The 19,374-nt window shown below is 50.8% G+C and overlaps 1 protein-coding gene across 1 annotated transcript in view; it reads left to right on the forward strand.

The window, feature by feature from the left end:
- The window catches only part of SREBF2 (sterol regulatory element binding transcription factor 2), a 65,655-nt gene that overhangs the window by 26,960 nt on the left and 19,321 nt on the right, over positions 1 to 19,374 (forward strand). Inside the window, exons 4-11 of the mRNA XM_034643689.1 lie at positions 28 to 174; positions 1,633 to 1,854; positions 3,077 to 3,191; positions 3,407 to 3,588; positions 5,527 to 5,719; positions 6,356 to 6,537; positions 8,677 to 8,953; positions 16,098 to 16,267. Coding sequence (XP_034499580.1) covers positions 28 to 174; positions 1,633 to 1,854; positions 3,077 to 3,191; positions 3,407 to 3,588; positions 5,527 to 5,719; positions 6,356 to 6,537; positions 8,677 to 8,953; positions 16,098 to 16,267 — 1,488 coding nt within the window. The remainder of the gene's footprint in view (positions 1 to 27; positions 175 to 1,632; positions 1,855 to 3,076; positions 3,192 to 3,406; positions 3,589 to 5,526; positions 5,720 to 6,355; positions 6,538 to 8,676; positions 8,954 to 16,097; positions 16,268 to 19,374) is intronic.

Below are 19,374 nucleotides of genomic sequence, written 5' to 3' on the forward strand. Positions count from 1 at the left end.
TTTTCCTTTTCTCCGTTCTCCATCCAGGTCCTGGTACAGCCTCAGATCATCAAGACAGATTCCCTTGTTTTGACCACACTAAAGACAGATGGCAGCCCTGTCATGGCCGCAGTCCAGAACCCAGCCCTCACCGCCCTCACCACCCCCATCCAGACAGCTGCCCTTCAAGTACCAGTAAGAGCCGCCCTCCTCCCTGCTCTCCTCCCTCCACCCCCTCCTTTCTTGGAGGTGTTAGGCCGCAGAGATGTTGACAAAACCTCTGCAGAGTGGGTAGGTGTAGAACTTCTATGGGATGTGTCAGGTTGCAAATATCAGCCCCTTTCAGGGTTTGTTTTCCCCTTAAGAAGTGCCATGAATGCATGTTATGTGGGAGTACTGGGGACTTTGAGGGAGGAAAGAGGAATAGCAGAGGATCCCCGGTTCCTGGGCAGCGGCTTCACACAGGGCTGTCTGCCTCTTAGGTCCTACTGATGGAAGTTTGGCTTCGGAAGGACCCTAGGCCCACCAGGCAGGGAGGGGCTGCAAGGTGAGGGACATGGAAGGCCCCCACCCTTGGGCTTCAGGGCGGCAGCTACTTCAGCATCTTATGGCAAGAGAGTCTGATAGAGTAAAAGGTGATCAGAATTTGAAAGTAAGCTTTATTCATAAGAGCCAAGAACTGGAAACAACCCACATGTCCAAAGAGAACCGTTGATACATACAACTGCTGAACCTCCGGAGTAGTATGGTGAGCAAAAGATGCCTGTCATGCAAGAGTTCATGCTGAGGATGCCATTTATGTGAAGTTTGAGAAGAGGCAAAACTAAGCTGTGGTGATAGAGGTCAGAGCAGTGATCACAAGAGGGGGAAGGGGCAGGTGGAACTGGGAAGAGGCACAGAGAACTTTCTGAGGGGATAGAAATGGTCTGTGTCTTGGTGTGGGTTATCTTGGTCACACACGTGATAGCCATGCGTAAAAATGGATCAAGCTGTGCAGTTAAAATGTGTGGTTTTTTATTATGTGGGAATTATTTCTTACTGATAAATGAAGCTCAGTGGCCATTTGGATATTGAGGCCATTTATTGAAGAAAATAAAACTACAATTAGTAAAAATAGAAGCAGAGAGGAGGAAGCAGAGTTGAGAAAAGGGAGAGCCTCTGCAGTTGGCCTCTTTATCTAATGGAATGGCTCTGTCAGTTCTGCCCTTGTGCTTTTTGATGGCCAAGTTATAGAAGGAAATACAGCAAATGACTCCACTGTCACGTGAGAGGAAAAGATGTATCCTGCGCCAGGAGGAAGCTTTCCTTGGGGCCAGAATAATACAGTACATTGTATGCGAGCTCAGGGTGGCTCGCAGTTTGCCAGCAAAGCAGAAATCATCTGACTTGTTTCGGGTACTTTAGATCAAAGGTTACAACATCCTTACCCACGTTAATCCCATTGTGGTGTGATTTGTTGACAGTGGTTCTGAAGGGGGCATAGTAACTCGGGTACTGGGGCTCCTGAGGCTTTGTGGGGCCTGACCTGATTTAGCCATGAAGGGTGTCAGGCCAGGCCACGCCGGACAGCCAAGGCCAACAGGTTTGTGTTCTGGGATTGCTGTACTCAGACTAACCAGGGGAAATTCTGCCCTGTGTCTGTGCCTATTCTAGACTCTGGTGGGCAGCAATGGGACCATTTTGACCACAATGCCTGTGATGATGGGGCAAGAGAAAGTGCCCATTAAACAGGTACCTGGGGGCGTCAAGCAGCTGGAGCCCCCCAAAGAAGGAGAAAGGCGGACCACACACAACATCATCGAGAAGCGGTATCGCTCCTCTATCAATGACAAAATCATCGAGTTGAAGGACCTGGTCATGGGCACAGATGCCAAGGTGGGTGCCAGGCAACATGGTGTTTCACATGCCACCGTCTCCCCTCTATCTGTCTTTGCTGTAGGAATATAGGAAAGCCCAGGTCCAAGTGAGTGAACATAAGCTGGTTAGAGGTGCTTTCTTATTAAAGCATCTTAGGTTTTTTTTCAAGATTATAAAATACTAACCAACATAAGGGAACGGCGGGGGGTTGGTAAGGCAGTCACCTACCTGGACCTTTGACTCTGCTTTGTGGTGATCAAGGATTTCAGTAGCACGGGCAGAGGGATGCCTCTGGCTCACTGGCGGCCAGGTGCAGGACTGTGTGTACCTTGGAGTCAGCTGGTGGCGTTGCTGGCATATGTTTAATTGTGTTCATGGGTGGTTAGGAGTGTTCACCTTTTAGGGAAGAGAAAATGGAGATTGGGTCTTTAACCAACAGCAAACAGAATACATTGTTCATTATTTCGGGTATTTCGGTGAGTGTGTCTTTTGTCACATAGATTTTTTTTTTTTAACCTGTTACCTGTTTATCTTCATCATCTCTATTTTGAAAGAAAATAAAATTTTATTTTCCTTGTTGCCTGTAGATCTGAAATGTGCTAATAGAACTTTCCTTGAATAGGGGCGCCTGGGTAGCGCAGTCGTTGGGCATCTGCCTTTGGCTCAGGGCGTGATCCCGGCTTCCCGCATCGAGTCCCACATCGGGCTCCTCCACTGGGAGCCTGCTTCTTCCTCTCCCACTCCCCCTGCTTGTGTTCCCTCTCTCGCTGGCTGTCTCTCTCTCTGTCAAATAAATAAATAAAATCTTTAAAAAAAAAAAAAAAGAACTTTCCTTGAATAGCTATCCAACAATGCACTGGTTTTTTGTCATTTGCTTTTTTTAAAGTTTGTTTTGGTTCTAGGATTATTATAAGAAAGAGGAGTACTAGCTAATATTTATTTATCAAGTGTCACTATGCACCAGACTTGGAAGGGGGCGCTACTCTCTGTATATGTGTCATTTCATTTTGCCCTCACTTCAAGCCTATGGTTCATATATCATCGTTAACCCCGTTTTAAGGACGAGGAAAGTGAGGTTCAAAGATTCTGAGTAACATGTTCTGGGTAGCACAGCTAACCAGTGAGCGAGCCAGCATCTCAGCCTGGAGGCACGCTTTCACCCCACGGGCTCTGGGCCTCAACCCTCTCACTGTGCAGCCTGCAGTGATGCCACTGTGTTTTCACCCGTCTTCCTTCCCAGATGCACAAGTCTGGCGTCCTGAGGAAGGCCATCGACTACATCAAATACTTGCAGCAGGTCAATCATAAACTGCGCCAGGAGAACATGGTGCTGAAGCTGGCAAATCAGAAAAACAGTGAGTACGCTCATTGAAAGAAGGGTTATCAGACCTTCTGGTTGCAGAAGTCCTGTGCTGGGCCCTGGGGAGGGCCCACTGATGTGGACAAGGTGCCTTCAGGGGTGAAACGGGCGTGGACCATGGGCCCCTCACCCAGCCCGGCCCTGACCCAGGCACCCAGGCAGGGGGCTCTGTAGAAACACACCGTTTGCCAGACACGGTTTTCTTTGCAGAGCTCCTGAAGGGCATCGACCTAGGCAGCCTGGTGGACAATGACGTGGAGCTAAAGATCGATGACTTTAATCAGAATGTCCTTCTGATGTCCCCTCCGGCCTCTGACTCAGGGTCCCAGGCTGGCTTCTCCCCCTACTCCATTGACTCTGAACCAGGAAGCCCTTTGTTGGATGATGCAAAGGTATGAGCTTTTGAAATCCTCTGATCCCTGGAGTCTCTCCCATCTCTCCTAACTTAACTGTGGAGAAGCTGCCGATAGGCGGCCAGGCCAGGTGTTGAGAGGACTAGGGATGGAGAATAGGAATTCTGTGAAATTAGGTCCTACCGCGTCCCCCCATAAAAGCCACTTAACTGGTTCAATGTAGTCCAATTGAACTGGTCCTTGCCGAAAGAGCCCATCTGAGAGGAATAAGGGCCAAATCCAGAACGGGGACACACAGCAGCTGTCATGTGGGCGCTCGGAGTTGCCGGAGGCGCCTCATTACATCCCTCACTCATGATGGGCCTGGCAAGACCATTTTCTGAGGTTGTTTAGTCGGTTTAGGGCAAGGCTGCCTCTGGGTCCTCTTCTGGAAATGATTACAGTTTGCAGTCTGACAAATAACATTCCAACCAAGGGCCTTTAATCGTCAGAGAAAGCCCCTGGCAATTGTGGTTTAATGGAATTAGCCAAAAGAGGCTTGAGCCTAATGATCTAGCCCTGGGAACCCATGGAGGCTACTGGCAGTTTCTGACTTGGAGAGCACAAACTTCCCTTCTAGCCTAAGTTTTTGATCAAACTGTTTGTAGTGTCGTGTACTCAACTTTACTGACGAGGCTCTATTTTTGAAATACTTTATAAATATGACTCTGTTTGGTAGCAGAAGGCCATATGATATATACATTGAATTAGCTAGGCATCTGTCATCAGAAGTTGTTTTCAGATGGCCTTAAAATATTGAAAAGGAGGGGGGCCTGGGTGGCTGAGTCGGTTAAGTGTCTGCCTTCAGCTCACATCATGATCTCGGAGTCCTGGGATCAACCCCCACATCAGGCTCCCTGCTCAGCAGGGAGTCTGCTTCTCTCTCTCTCTCTCTCTCTGCCCCTCCCCACTGCTCGTTCTCTCTCTCAAATAAAATCTTAAAAAAATGTATTGAAAAGGAGTTGTGTAGTATGTATGCACCTGGAGTCGGGGGAGATCTGGTCCCAGCCTTCCTCCCAGCCTCTCTGTGGGCGGCACCCTGGGCAGGCGGGCTTCTGCCTCCAGTCCTCCCTCTGTAAGATGGGGAGGGGGAAAAAGTAGTGTTAATGGTTTTACAACAGGCAAACTCCTGTAAATAGAGTCATACTGAAATTGTATGGTTTTTGGTTTTGTTTTTAGATTCTATTTATTTATTTGAGAGAGCACAAGCGGGGAGGGTGGGGAAAAAGGGGCAGAGGGAGAAGGAGAAGCAGGCTCCCCGCTGAGCAGAGAACCTCGATACGGGACTCTATCCCAGGACCCTGGTGAGCTGAAGGCAGACACTTAACCATCTCAGCCCCCCAGGTGCCCCAGTTGTATAATCTGTAATCAGTTCTATTGATGTTTAATTTATATGAGGTAAAACAGCTATTTTACAGTAGCATAAAGTACTGGCGCTCAGTATGAGGAGTTTTAACAAGTGTATATGCTTAGGTAACTATCACTATAATGAAGATACAGAACGTTTCCATCACCCACAAAGCGCCTTCATACCCCGTGGCGGGTAGTTCACACAGCCCTCTCCAGCCTCAGACAACTACCGATCTGCTTGCTGTCACTTTAGATTACATTAGCTTGCCTGTTGTGGAATTACACAAAAACAAAGTCATGCAGAATGTTCTCTTTTGTGCTGTATTTTATAAGCAGGACTCATCTACCTTTGGTCTTCAGAACATGTTCTTGTCCCGTGTGGCAACAGAACGAGTGTGCCAGTGTTTGCAGCCCAGCTGCTTCTGTTTGAGAAGACCTGTGGGCTTCTTACTTGCCTCCTGGCTCTCTTCCTGTCTGACTTCACAGTCTTGAATTGAAATCTCACAATCGGACTCCAATACATATAAAAGTAAAATGCTGTTAAAACCCACGCAACACTCATTCCAACCTCTCGGCCCTGTTTTGAAGGTCAAAGATGAGCCGGACTCTCCGCCCGTAGCGCTGGGCATGGTGGACCGCTCTCGAATTCTACTGTGTGTCCTCACCTTTCTCTGCCTCTCCTTTAACCCCCTGACTGCCCTGCTGCAGTGGGGAGGGGCCCACAGCTCTGACCAGCACCCATACTCAGGCTCTGGCCGCAGCATCCTTTCGCTTGAGTCAGGTAGGTAGAGGGCCCGTCGTACGACCCAAGCATGGGTGGGCTGCTGTGGCAGGAGACAGGCCCTGTGTGTGCAAACTGCTCAGCTTGTCCACTGGGTCCCAGAAAGCTTTTGTAGCAGGCCCGCTAGGGACTGGCAAAAGTCACATTTTGGAAGTAACAGGGCGGGCCCGAGTTCAGTCAGTAAGAACAAAAGAAATCAGGAACCCACACTGCTGTTATTACGGGGGTTGGGGATATGGGAAGGGAGGGTGTACCTATTTGAAGGAGGATGTGATATTTTTGCCCAAATTGTGAAACCATTGGTCTCACCCCACCCTGACTAACAGATTTTTGTTATCTTTGTTACCTAGCTATGGCACCTAGCTCCATAGTGGCAAGGGCTGCAGGGTTCCTATTTAGGCTTCAGAACTGTCCCAAATTTGCCTATACTGTGGATTAAGGTTTTGCCTTATTCCTGTCGAAGGATTTAGACATTGTTATTAGATGAAGCGATCTTGTTATCCGCGCTGCTTCTGGAAATGAAGTAGAAGGCTTCTAACCCGTCAAATGCTGGGAGTCAGTCAGGTGGCCTGCGGTCCCCTAGGGCTGCTCTCGGAGGCCGTTCCTCATGGGCTCAGCTGAGACGTTCCTCTTTAGGTTCTGGGGGCTGGTTTGACTGGATGATGCCAACGCTCCTCTTATGGCTGGTAAATGGCGTGATTGTCCTGAGCGTCTTTGTGAAGCTGCTGGTCCACGGGGAGCCAGTGATCCGGCCGCATTCACGCTCCTCAGTCACCTTCTGGAGACACCGGAAGCAGGCAGATCTGGACCTTGCCAGGGTAAGGTCTGCAGCTGATAACGCAGCGACTTCTATTGAATACCCTGGTGTGTAAAGTCCTGTGGTAGGTGCTTGTAGGCAGCAAGAGCAGGAAGGGACCCTGCCCCTGACAGTCACAGGGCAGCAGAGGAGAGGACACCTATGTGTAAATGATTCCATGGACACAAGATAATTTGTAGTCTGCATTAGGACAGGAAGAGTAAAGTGCTATGGGAGTTGGGGCAGAAGGGATGAGTTCTGGCTGAGGGAATCTGGGGCTTGAGCTGAGCGGTCAGGGGCAGGGAGGACCTTCCAGGTGGAGAAGTCATGAATAGATGGGGTATCTGGGAACCAGCAGGTAGACAGGTATGTCTGGAGTGTAGGATACATCTGGGACAGAGGAGGACTAAAGCTGGTAATGTATCTCGGGCCCAAACTGGAGAGATCTTCGACTAGTAACTGATTTGGGGCTTTTTTCCCAGTTCTCTGGAGAACCAGGAAGGTTTTTGAGCAGGAAAATTAGCTGAAAGTTTATAGGAAGGATTCTGGGGCAACTCACAGCATTGAAGAAAGAGTTCAAGGTTACATCTGAGGAATAAGAGTGGAACAGTCCTTAGCTGCAGGAAGCCATGGGCCGACTCTCGCCTCCTGCAGGCTGCAGTGCCCACAAGAGAGAATCTGATCTAGCAGCCTGGAGCTGTCAGCCGTGCCGAGGGCTGTGGCTCCCTGGAATACAGGTGTGGTTGTTGGGGGCCTACCGCTTGAAGCAGGACCATTCCCAGAAAAAAAAGCATTCCAAGATGTATATCCTGGAGGCAGGTGTGGTCTGTGTTTCATGATTGTTGTTGTGGCAGCTGGGGGAAGAATGGGTTGCAGGAAGGGGCACGGAAGCAAGTTAGGGGCTCCTGGGATAGACCGGATGAGAGGTGGCAAGAGCCTGGAATTGAAAGGAAAGACTGATTCAGGAAATATTTGAGATATAAAGTGGAATGGAAGTTATGTGACGTTGATTCCAGGGTGGGGAGGACTGGAGCTGTAGCAGCCTCTGTCTGAGCCATGTGTCTCAAAAGTACAGTGAGAGGGCCCCGGGAGTGGGAAGGGGCCAGGAGCTTGGCTGAGGTGTGTCAGGACCATTGTGTGTCGGAAGCTGTGCATCCACGGGGAGAGGGGTGCTCCCCCGTACCGATCCACTTCCCATAATGATGCTGGAAAGAAATACAGCTGTGCCCATTGCCGGACAGGAGACAGGAGAGGACGGTTTCCTTCTGTTTGCCAGTAATGAGAGAAACAGAGAGAGAAAGCCATCTTCAATACGGGGCCATAGACTCTCCATTAGACCCTCTCCGGTTGGCAAAGAGTAGTTTATCGAGATCCTTGGTTACAGTAGTTTAGCCAGGTATCTGTCTAAAACAGTGGTTCTCAGACTTAAACAGGCAACAGAATCACCTGGAGGGCCCCAACCCCAGAGGTTCTGGTTCAGCAGGTGGGGGAGGGTGGGGCTAGAGCACCAGGAGTTTGCATCTCTAACAAGGTCCCAGGGGCTGATGCTACTGGTCTCTGGGAACCACACTTTGAAAACCTAAAAGCTTAAAAGACCACCTACCCCTGAAAGATCATCATTTAAATCCATTTTATCATCTTATGTGTAAAACTACTGTGGGAAATTGTGACTAGCATTTGCTCAAAGAGAGATCACATTACAATCCCAATTTAATAAAAAGGCCAAGAGAAAATACATGAACATGTCAGCAATCATTCTCTCTGGGGGGTAAGGTTACAGGTGATTTCTTTTAACTTTTTCGTTGCTTTCTGAATTTTCCCAGACTCTTCAATGAACATGTATTACTTGATATAGCAATCTAGGGACTGAAGGGAAAGTAAAAGTTTTTGTTAAAATAAAAAGGGGTGGCTGGGTGGCGCAGTCGGTTAGGTGTCTGACTCTTGGTTTCAGCTCAGGTCATCGTCTCAGAGTTTTGAGGTGGGCCCTGCATCGAGCCCTGGGTCTCTGCGTTCAGCAGAGAGAGTCTGCTTAAGACTCTCACTCCCTCTGCCCCTCCCCCCTCTCTAAAATAAATAAGTGAATCTTGAAAAAAATAAAATAAAGCAAAATAAAAAGGCCATAGCAACGCCAGTGACTATGACACCCCTTACTGCTTCCTAGGGGGATTTTGCGGCTGCTGCAGCCAACCTACAGACCTGTCTGTCGGTGTTGGGCCGGGCCCTGCCCACCTCCCGCCTGGACCTAGCCTGCAGCCTCTCCTGGAATGTGATTCGCTACAGCCTGCAGAAGCTGCGCCTGGTGCGTTGGCTGCTCAAGAAGGTCTTCCAGCGCCGGCGGGCCGCCCTGGCCACCGCAGCAGGCTTCGAGGACGAAGCCAAGGCCAGCGCTCGGGACGCGGCCCTGGCCTATCACAGGCTGCACCAGCTGCACATCACAGGTGAGGGGTGGCCTCCACTGCCCGGCTGGCCTCCAGGTGCCTTTGCCAGTTCTCTGTCCTGGTTGAAGCCCTTTTCACATTGCTCTCCTAGAATGGTCAGGCAGACCTTCCACCCATATCCGTGGCTGTAAACGTGGTTCATGACCGTAGCTCATCAGTTTGAGGTGCACATGTTTTCACATTAATCTCTCTACACTTCGGCTGTGTCCTTTACACAGTGGATGGTATGGTGGAGTTGGCACTGTTTTTTCCTGGGTGGTACTTAAATTAATAGTAAACTTAAAATTGATGTCATCTTAGATTCAGTGAAATATCATTTATTTCATTCAACAAACTCCCACTCTAATAATAGGCAGGCAGGCCAGCGAGTGAATTACGATTTCGTGTGGTAGAGGTGGCAGAAGGATTGGGCTTCAGTTGCAGGTGGAGTGTACTGTGAGGAGGACTGCAAGAAGGGCTTTCTGGAAAGTCTTGGCTTTGCATGACAGGAGGGGTAGAGTTCGCCAGCCACGTGGAAGGGGCTGTGCCTTCCAGGCAGTGGGATGACTCTTGGGAAGCAGATTTCCGGAGTCCTAGAGCCAGCCGGCCAAGGGGAGGGTGACGGGAGCCAGGCGGTGAGGGGCATTCAGACAGTGGTGACACCATCAGATTCTGGAGCGAGCAGATCCGCTCTGATGGCAGGTAGAAGGTGGGTGAGGGGAGGATTAAGGCTGGCATCAGGGAGTCCAGATAGGAGCAAATGCAGCTGGAGAGGGGAACAGGCAGGGAGAGCAGAAGCTGGGATTGACAGGACTTGGGGGCCTATGGGACGTGAGGAGGGTCAAGAAAGGAGTGGCGAGGATAGTTTCCGGTATCTTGCTTGAGAGTTTGGGGGGAATGGTGTTGCTGCCAACAGTGCTGAGGGAAACAGGCTGAGGAGCAGGTTTCCAGGGAGAAGGTGAGGAGTTTTGTTTGGGACGCTTGCTTTCCTGCAAGGCCTGGAGGGAAATGATGAGTGGGCGGTGCACGTGCTGGATCCGCAGCCCGAGATGGGGACTTGGTCTTTGGCCACAGTGAGAATGAAAGCCGAAGTTGCTGATGAGAGGCCTTTGGAAGGGGACCCTCAAGGGACCCGGAAAAACACCACATATCATGGGCAGGCCAAGGGCAGGAGTCAGGTGAAGACTGCCTGAGAGGTTTGGTGTTGGGGGAGCAAAATCAGAGGGCTCGACAAGCGAGGTTGCTGCAGGGATATCCAGTGAAGGCCAGAAAGCAACAGTGGGATGTGGTAACGGGAAGGTGTTGGAAATGCGCTGGTGAGGGAGCTTCAGCCCAGAAATGGGGCCATAGCCTGCCCCGGGCATGGCGTGAATGGGAGATGAGACCCGTGGGGCCAGCCATGGGTTTTAACAGCTGGAGTCATGGTAGAGTTCCAGCAGAGGGTCCCTGTCTGTGGACCCTGCTTCGCTCTTCTCTGCCCTCTCAGCGTGCCCTTGGGGGATGGAACCAACTCCCTCCCAGCTGTCATGTTCTGGAGAATTCCAGCTGGGATAGTTCGCATCACTCATTCCATCCACGTTTGCTGAAAACTCTGCGGTCCTGGATTTATTCAAGGCACTGAGAGGACGGGTGACTAAAACATGATCCCCTCATTGACCTCCACCCTCCCTCCCCTGAAGGAGAGAAAGCCAGATAGTGTCTCCTGGGGGAGAGCGACACCTGATGCCTGTGCAGAACAAAGTGTAGGGGCTGGTAGAAAGATGGGGGAGGCAGCGTGGCCCCAGGGGAAGAATGTGGGGCTGCTGAGGTCAGGAGGCCTGGCTCAGCCACCATCTGGACCTTTGACATGGGGCCATCCCGGAAGCTCAGCCTTCCTTAGCAGAGCTTGCTTGCCCTGGCCCCCTTCCAGCCCTGTAGCGGGGACCGAAGTGAGCAACAGTGTGAAAGCCTTACGGCCTTGATGGGCTCTCATGCCGGCACAAGGGCGCTTCAGCCCCTGACTTCAGGGTCACACCACATGACTGCAGCCCTCACATGGGAGCACGTAGGAAGCCTTCCTCGCCTTCCACCTGCTAACCCAAGATGTGTCCAACGTCAGTGCCGTTTTGTGTTACTTCCCCCTCAAAAAGGGGCGTGCTTAGATACTGTGCATTCTTTTACAATGAAAATAAATTCACATCAATTTTTTTTCTTGTTGTTTTTAAGTTTTTAATACCTCTCTCCATGTTTGGGGATGCAGGACGTTTCAGTAGAACGTGGTTGTGTTTTGGAAAGTGTCGAAGTGCCTGCCTCTGAGTCCCATACGACAACCTGCAATCATAATTGTTCCCATTTCCACAGCCCATGTGCCACATGTCAGGCACTTGACATGCATTTTCTCTTGTCCCCAACAACCTTTGAGGTAGAAAGGAACACACAGCTACTCAGTCACAGAGCCTCGCATCCCAGCCAGGACCATCTGATGACAGACTTCAAGTACTTTCTCAGTCCTTGTGCTCTTNCTGCCCACCTCCCGCCTGGACCTAGCCTGCAGCCTCTCCTGGAATGTGATTCGCTACAGCCTGCAGAAGCTGCGCCTGGTGCGTTGGCTGCTCAAGAAGGTCTTCCAGCGCCGGCGGGCCGCCCCGGCCACCGCAGCAGGCTTCGAGGATGAAGCCAAGGCCAGCGCTCGGGACGCGGCCCTGGCCTATCACAGGCTGCACCAGCTGCACATCACAGGTGAGGGGTGGCCTCCACTGCCCGGCTGGCCTCCAGGTGCCTTTGCCAGTTCTCTGTCCTGGTTGAAGCCCTTTTCACATTGCTCTCCTAGAATGGTCAGGCAGACCTTCCACCCATATCCGTGGCTGTAAACGTGGTTCATGACCGTAGCTCATCAGTTTGAGGTGCACATGTTTTCACATTAATCTCTCTACACTTCGGCTGTGTCCTTTACACAGTGGATGGTATGGTGGAGTTGGCACTGTTTTTTCCTGGGTGGTACTTAAATTAATAGTAAACTTAAAATTGATGTCATCTTAGATTCAGTGAAATATCATTTATTTCATTCAACAAACTCCCACTCTAATAATAGGCAGGCAGGCCAGCGAGTGAATTACGATTTCGTGTGGTAGAGGTGGCAGAAGGATTGGGCTTCAGTTGCAGGTGGAGTGTACTGTGAGGAGGACTGCAAGAAGGGCTTTCTGGAAAGTCTTGGCTTTGCATGACAGGAGGGGTAGAGTTCGCCAGCCACGTGGAAGGGGCTGTGCCTTCCAGGCAGTGGGATGACTCTTGGGAAGCAGATTTCCGGAGTCCTAGAGCCAGCCGGCCAAGGGGAGGGTGACGGGAGCCAGGCGGTGAGGGGCATTCAGACAGTGGTGACACCATCAGATTCTGGAGCGAGCAGATCCGCTCTGATGGCAGGTAGAAGGTGGGTGAGGGGAGGATTAAGGCTGGCATCAGGGAGTCCAGATAGGAGCAAATGCAGCTGGAGAGGAGAACAGGCAGGGAGAGCAGAAGCTGGGATTGACAGGACTTGGGGGCCTATGGGACGTGAGGAGGGTCAGGAAAGGAGTGGCGAGGATAGTTTCCGGTATCTTGCTTGAGAGTTTGGGGGGAATGGTGTTGCTGCCAACAGTGGTGAGGGAAACAGGCTGAGGAGCAGGTTTCCAGGGAGAAGGTGAGGAGTTTTGTTTGGGACGCTTGCTTTCCTGCAAGGCCTGGAGGGAAATGATGAGTGGGCGGTGCACGTGCTGGATCCGCAGCCCGAGATGGGGACTTGGTCTTTGGCCACAGTGAGAATGAAAGCCGAAGTTGCTGATGAGAGGCCTTTGGAAGGGGACCCTCAAGGGACCCGGAAAAACACCACATATCATGGGCAGGCCAAGGGCAGGAGTCAGGTGAAGACTGCCTGAGAGGTTTGGTGTTGGGGGAGCAAAATCAGAGGGCTCGACAAGCGAGGTTGCTGCAGGGATATCCAGTGAAGGCCAGAAAGCAACAGTGGGATGTGGTAACGGGAAGGTGTTGGAAATGCGCTGGTGAGGGAGCTTCAGCCCAGAAATGGGGCCATAGCCTGCCCCGGGCATGGCGTGAATGGGAGATGAGACCCGTGGGGCCAGCCATGGGTTTTAACAGCTGGAGTCATGGTAGAGTTCCAGCAGAGGGTCCCTGTCTGTGGACCCTGCTTCGCTCTTCTCTGCCCTCTCAGCGTGCCCTTGGGGGATGGAACCAACTCCCTCCCAGCTGTCATGTTCTGGAGAATTCCAGCTGGGATAGTTCGCATCACTCATTCCATCCACGTTTGCTGAAAACTCTGCGGTCCTGGATTTATTCAAGGCACTGAGAGGACGGGTGACTAAAACATGATCCCCTCATTGACCTCCACCCTCCCTCCCCTGAAGAGAGAAAGCCAGATAGTGTCTCCTGGGGGAGAGCGACACCTGATGCCTGTGCAGAACAAAGTGTAGGGGCTGGTAGAAAGATGGGGGAGGCAGCGTGGCCCCAGGGGAAGAATGTGGGGCTGCTGAGGTCAGGAGGCCTGGCTCAGCCACCATCTGGACCTTTGACATGGGGCCATCCCGGAAGCTCAGCCTTCCTTAGCAGAGCTTGCTTGCCCTGGCCCCCTTCCAGCCCTGTAGCGGGGACCGAAGTGAGCAACAGTGTGAAAGCCTTACGGCCTTGATGGGCTCTCATGCCGGCACAAGGGCGCTTCAGCCCCTGACTTCAGGGTCACACCACATGACTGCAGCCCTCACATGGGAGCACGTAGGAAGCCTTCCTCGCCTTCCACCTGCTAACCCAAGATGTGTCCAACGTCAGTGCTGTTTTGTGTTACTTCCCCCTCAAAAAGGGGCGTGCTTAGATACTGTGCATTCTTTTACAATGAAAATAAATTCACATCAATTTTTTTTCTTGTTGTTTTTAAGTTTTTAATACCTCTCTCCATGTTTGGGGATGCAGGACGTTTCAGTAGAACGTGGTTGTGTTTTGGAAAGTGTCGAAGTGCCTGCCTCTGAGTCCCATACGACAACCTGCAATCATAATTGTTCCCATTTCCACAGCCCATGTGCCACATGTCAGGCACTTGANGGCAGGTAGAAGGTGGGTGAGGGGAGGATTAAGGCTGGCATCAGGGAGTCCAGATAGGAGCAAATGCAGCTGGAGAGGAGAACAGGCAGGGAGAGCAGAAGCTGGGATTGACAGGACTTGGGGGCCTATGGGACGTGAGGAGGGTCAGGAAAGGAGTGGCGAGGATAGTTTCCGGTATCTTGCTTGAGAGTTTGGGGGGAATGGTGTTGCTGCCAACAGTGGTGAGGGAAACAGGCTGAGGAGCAGGTTTCCAGGGAGAAGGTGAGGAGTTTTGTTTGGGACGCTTGCTTTCCTGCAAGGCCTGGAGGGAAATGATGAGTGGGCGGTGCACGTGCTGGATCCGCAGCCCGAGATGGGGACTTGGTCTTTGGCCACAGTGAGAATGAAAGCCGAAGTTGCTGATGAGAGGCCTTTGGAAGGGGACCCTCAAGGGACCCGGAAAAACACCACATATCATGGGCAGGCCAAGGGCAGGAGTCAGGTGAAGACTGCCTGAGAAGTTTGGTGTTGGGGGAGCAAAATCAGAGGGCTCGACAAGCGAGGTTGCTGCAGGGATATCCAGTGAAGGCCAGAAAGCAACAGTGGGATGTGGTAACGGGAAGGTGTTGGAAATGCGCTGGTGAGGGAGCTTCAGCCCAGAAATGGGGCCATAGCCTGCCCCGGGCATGGCGTGAATGGGAGATGAGACCCGTGGGGCCAGCCATGGGTTTTAACAGCTGGAGTCATGGTAGAGTTCCAGCAGAGGGTCCCTGTCTGTGGACCCTGCTTCGCTCTTCTCTGCCCTCTCAGCGTGCCCTTGGGGGATGGAACCAACTCCCTCCCAGCTGTCATGTTCTGGAGAATTCCAGCTGGGATAGTTCGCATCACTCATTCCATCCACGTTTGCTGAAAACTCTGCGGTCCTGGATTTATTCAAGGCACTGAGAGGACGGGTGACTAAAACATGATCCCCTCATTGACCTCCACCCTCCCTCCCCTGAAGAGAGAAAGCCAGATAGTGTCTCCTGGGGGAGAGCGACACCTGATGCCTGTGCAGAACAAAGTGTAGGGGCTGGTAGAAAGATGGGGGAGGCAGCGTGGCCCCAGGGGAAGAATGTGGGGCTGCTGAGGTCAGGAGGCCTGGCTCAGCCACCATCTGGACCTTTGACATGGGGCCATCCCGGAAGCTCAGCCTTCCTTAGCAGAGCTTGCTTGCCCTGGCCCCCTTCCAGCCCTGTAGCGGGGACCGAAGTGAGCAACAGTGTGAAAGCCTTACGGCCTTGATGGGCTCTCATGCCGGCACAAGGGCGCTTCAGCCCCTGACTTCAGGGTCACACCACATGACTGCAGCCCTCACATGGGAGCACGTAGGAAGCCTTCCTCGCCTTCCACCTGCTAACCCAAGATGTGTCCAACGTCAGTGCTGTTTTGTGTTACTTCCCCCTCAAAAAGGGGCGTGCTTAGATACTGTGCATTCTTTTACAATGAAAATAAATTCACATCAATTTTTTTTCTTGTTGTTTTTAAGTTTTTAATACCTCTCTCCATGTTTGGGGATGCAGGACGTTTCAGTAGAACGTGGTTGTGTTTTGGAAAGTGTCGAAGTGCCTGCCTCTGAGTCCCATACGACAACCTGCAATCATAATTGTTCCCATTTCCACAGCCCATGTGCCACATGTCAGGCACTTGACATGCATTTTCTCTTGTCCCCAACAACCTTTGAGGTAGAAAGGAACACACAGCTACTCAGTCACAGAGCCTCGCATCCCAGCCAGGACCATCTGATGACAGACTTCAAGTACTTTCTCAGTCCTTGTGCTCTTGTTCTTTTTTTTTTTTTTTAAGATTTTATTTATTTATTCGACAGAGATAGAGACAGCCAGCTAGAGAGGGAACACAAGCAGGGGGAGTAGGAGAGGAAGAAGCAGGCTCATAGCGGAGGAGCCTGATGTGGGGCTCAATCCCAGAACGCTGGGATCACGCCCTGAGCCGAAGGCAGACGCTTAACTACTGTGCCACCCAGGTGCCCCAGTGCTCTTGTTCTAATTACACTGGAGAAAACAGAAAAAAGCTTGGTTTGGAGGAATCTGGCAACATCAGCGTCCGTTTCTGCCTGCCACAGGAAAGCTTCCTGCGGGATCTGCTTGTTCCGACGTACACATGGCTTTGTGCGCCGTGAACCTGGCTGAATGCGCAGAAGAGAAAATCCCACCAAGCACATTGGTTGAGATCCATCTGACTGCCGCCATGGGGCTCAAGACCCGGTGTGGGGGCAAGCTAGGCTTCCTGGCGGTGAGTACCCTGCTGCTCCCTTCTGCGGACTGGCACAAAGCACCCTTCCCCGGCCAGGAGCTAAGATGCAAAAACGGGTGTGGGCCCTGCCTTTGGGGGCCGACTACCCAGAGGAGTCGATAATTCAGTCAGTGGGTCATTTCACAGATACTGAGGCACTGAAAGCAGCCCAAGAAAAACAAAACCCCTCCTGACCTTAGAAGCATAAGGAGGACATTTTGGTGCCTGGAGTAAGAAGATTGATTCAGTGATAACAGTGCCCCGTATTCAAGGGGTTAAATATATGACTCTTCTGCTCTTCAAGTGGTCATAAAAATGTTGAGATTTTCTGCTTGTGTCTCTTGGTGTTTTTATTCGCACAAAAGGTAGCTATTGCATATCTTCTATTACTCTCAGTCCAGAAATGGAAAACAGTGGACGTCTTCGAGGAGCGCAGGTCAGACCCGGGGCCAGAATGGCTATTATCAGGCGCCTGCATTGTGCCCAGCGTGGGGCCAGCCCTGGGAATTCATAGTCCCTGTTATCAACTAGTTCACAGCTTCTGCTGACCTCAGGCTTTCTCTTACTCCAGCAGAAAGAGACGTTTTATTCGGTGCCCGCTTTGCATAGGCTGCTGAATACATCGGCTGTGTTCAGCACGGAATGATCACATCTCCGTTTGTTGCCATATCTCAGTCGTGGCACTGATGAGCCGAATAGGAACGTGCCCTGTGGCAACACGGATGTTTCCTGAAGTGTGTCACCCTAGTCTAAGTGACAGAGGGCATGGGAAAGCCCAGTGTACTTTCTGTGTCGCAATGCTATTTCAGTGACCACAGGTAAGATGTTCATTCAGCAAATGTTACCGAGTCCCAGCTCAGACCAGGCATTCCCTGGAGCGGAGATGCAGTAGTATGAGGGCTATTTGCCCAGTCCTCAGGAAGCGCACAGTCTGGCAGGGAATCTAGACGAGGAACAGGCCTTAAGGATGGTGGGTGCAAGGCTGGGGCTCATTTGGCTGCCCAGAAAACACACTGCTCTTGACCCAGTCTTAGGGGAAGGCAAGGTGGCATTTCTGGGCAAGGCCTATTGAGGCTGAGAGCAGGAGGCATCGGGTAGGCTGCTTCCATATCCCATTTGTTTGTCCTGGTGTTCTGGGCTGATGTCATCACACTTGTAACTTCTCTGCCCCTAAAAAGCGTTTTGAAGACATTAATTTTATTGAAATACAATGCACCTATAGAATAACGTGTGCATTTTAATTTACAGCTTGTTGCATTTTCACAAAATGAACTCACCCATGTAACAACAACCGACCCAGATCAAGAAGTAGGACTTGCAGGGCACCTGGCTGGCTCAGTCGGTGGAAGATGCGACTGTTGATCTTGGGGTTGTGAGTTCGAGCCCCATGTTGGGTATAGAGATTACTTAAAAAGAAAATCTTTTAAAGAGAAGAAGAGGTAGAACTCCCCATCACCCCCAGAAGCTTTTGCAGGCTTTCACTCACACTGCCACCTACAAAGATAACCATTATTCTGAATTCTGGCACCATAATTTAACCTGCCTCTTATTTGTTATTTCTGTAAACTTTTTACTGAAGTATAATTTGCATGTAGAAAAGTACACAAATCATAAATACACAGTTCAGTGACTTCACAGAGTGAATGCACTCACACAACCAGCAGACAGATCAAGAACAGAATGTGACCAGGACCCCAGAAACATCCCTTGGATCTCCTTGCAGTCAGCAAACTCCCCCTACCGCAAGACCTCCAGCCGGGGAGACCACCATCCTGATCACCTCAGATGTTTTGCCTCTGTTGGAAATTTATAGGAGAGTCACATAGCATGTACTGTGTGTGTCCGGCTGCTTTCATGCAGTGTGGCGTGTAAGATTCATTTGTGTTGCTGCATGTAGTTAGACTGTCCATTCTTATTGCTTTGTAGTATTCCATTCTATGGCTAGACCTAGAGATGAACTTCTGAGTTGTTTCCTGTTCTTGGTTACTATGAACAGTGCTGCTGTGAACGTCCCTGTTCATCTCGTGGTGAGCGTGTGATTGCATTTCTAGGGATGGTGTTGCCGGGTCAGCGGTTACGAGGATGTTCAGCTTTCGTAGACGGGGCCTAACAGTTTTCCAAAGCAGGTGTACCAGTTTCCACTCCGCCAGCAGTGTAGGAAAGTTCCAGTTCCACATCCTTACCAAATACATGATCGCGTCATTTCTGGCCCTTCTGCTAGTATCTCATAGTTTTCATTTGTATTTTCCAGGGAATTCACAATGTCGAGCACCTTTTCATTGGCCATTTGGATAATCTCTTTTGTGAAAACCACATTCAAGTCTTAGNGAAACATCCCTTGGATCTCCTTGCAGTCAGCAAACTCCCCCTACCGCAAGACCTCCAGCCGGGGAGACCACCACCCTGATCACCTCAGATGTTTTGCCTCTGTTGGAAATTTATAGGAGAGTCACATAGCATGTACTGTGTGTGTCCGGCTGCTTTCATGCAGTGTGGCGTGTAAGATTCATTTGTGTTGCTGCATGTAGTTAGACTGTCCATTCTCATTGCTTTGTAGTATTCCATTCTATGGCTAGACCTAGAGATGAACTTCTGAGTTGTTTCCTGTTCTTGGTTACTATGAACAGTGCTGCTGTGAACGTCCCTGTTCATCTCGTGGTGAGCGTGTGATTGCATTTCTAGGGATGGTGTTGCCGGGTCAGCGGTTACGAGGATGTTCAGCTTTCGTAGACGGGGCCTAACAGTTTTCCAAAGCAGGTGTACCAGTTTCCACTCCGCCAGCAGTGTAGGAAAGTTCCAGTTCCACATCCTTACCAAATACATGATCGCGTCATTTCTGGCCCTTCTGCTAGTATCTCATAGTTTTCATTTGTATTTTCCAGGGAATTCACAATGTCGAGCACCTTTTCATTGGCCGTTTGGATAATCTCTTTTGTGAAAACCACATTCAAGTCTTAACACCTGTTTATTTGAGATGTCTGTCTTTTTCTTGATTGAAGGAGTTCTTTATTCTGGCTTCGATCCTTGTTGGATATGTGCTTTGCGTGTATCTCCCTCTGTGGCTTGCCTGGTCTCTCTCTCTCTTTTAAAGATTTTTTTTTTTTTAA

This window comes from Ailuropoda melanoleuca, chromosome 15 (assembly GCF_002007445.2).
Source record: "Ailuropoda melanoleuca isolate Jingjing chromosome 15, ASM200744v2, whole genome shotgun sequence".
Taxonomy (NCBI): domain Eukaryota; kingdom Metazoa; phylum Chordata; class Mammalia; order Carnivora; family Ursidae; genus Ailuropoda; species Ailuropoda melanoleuca.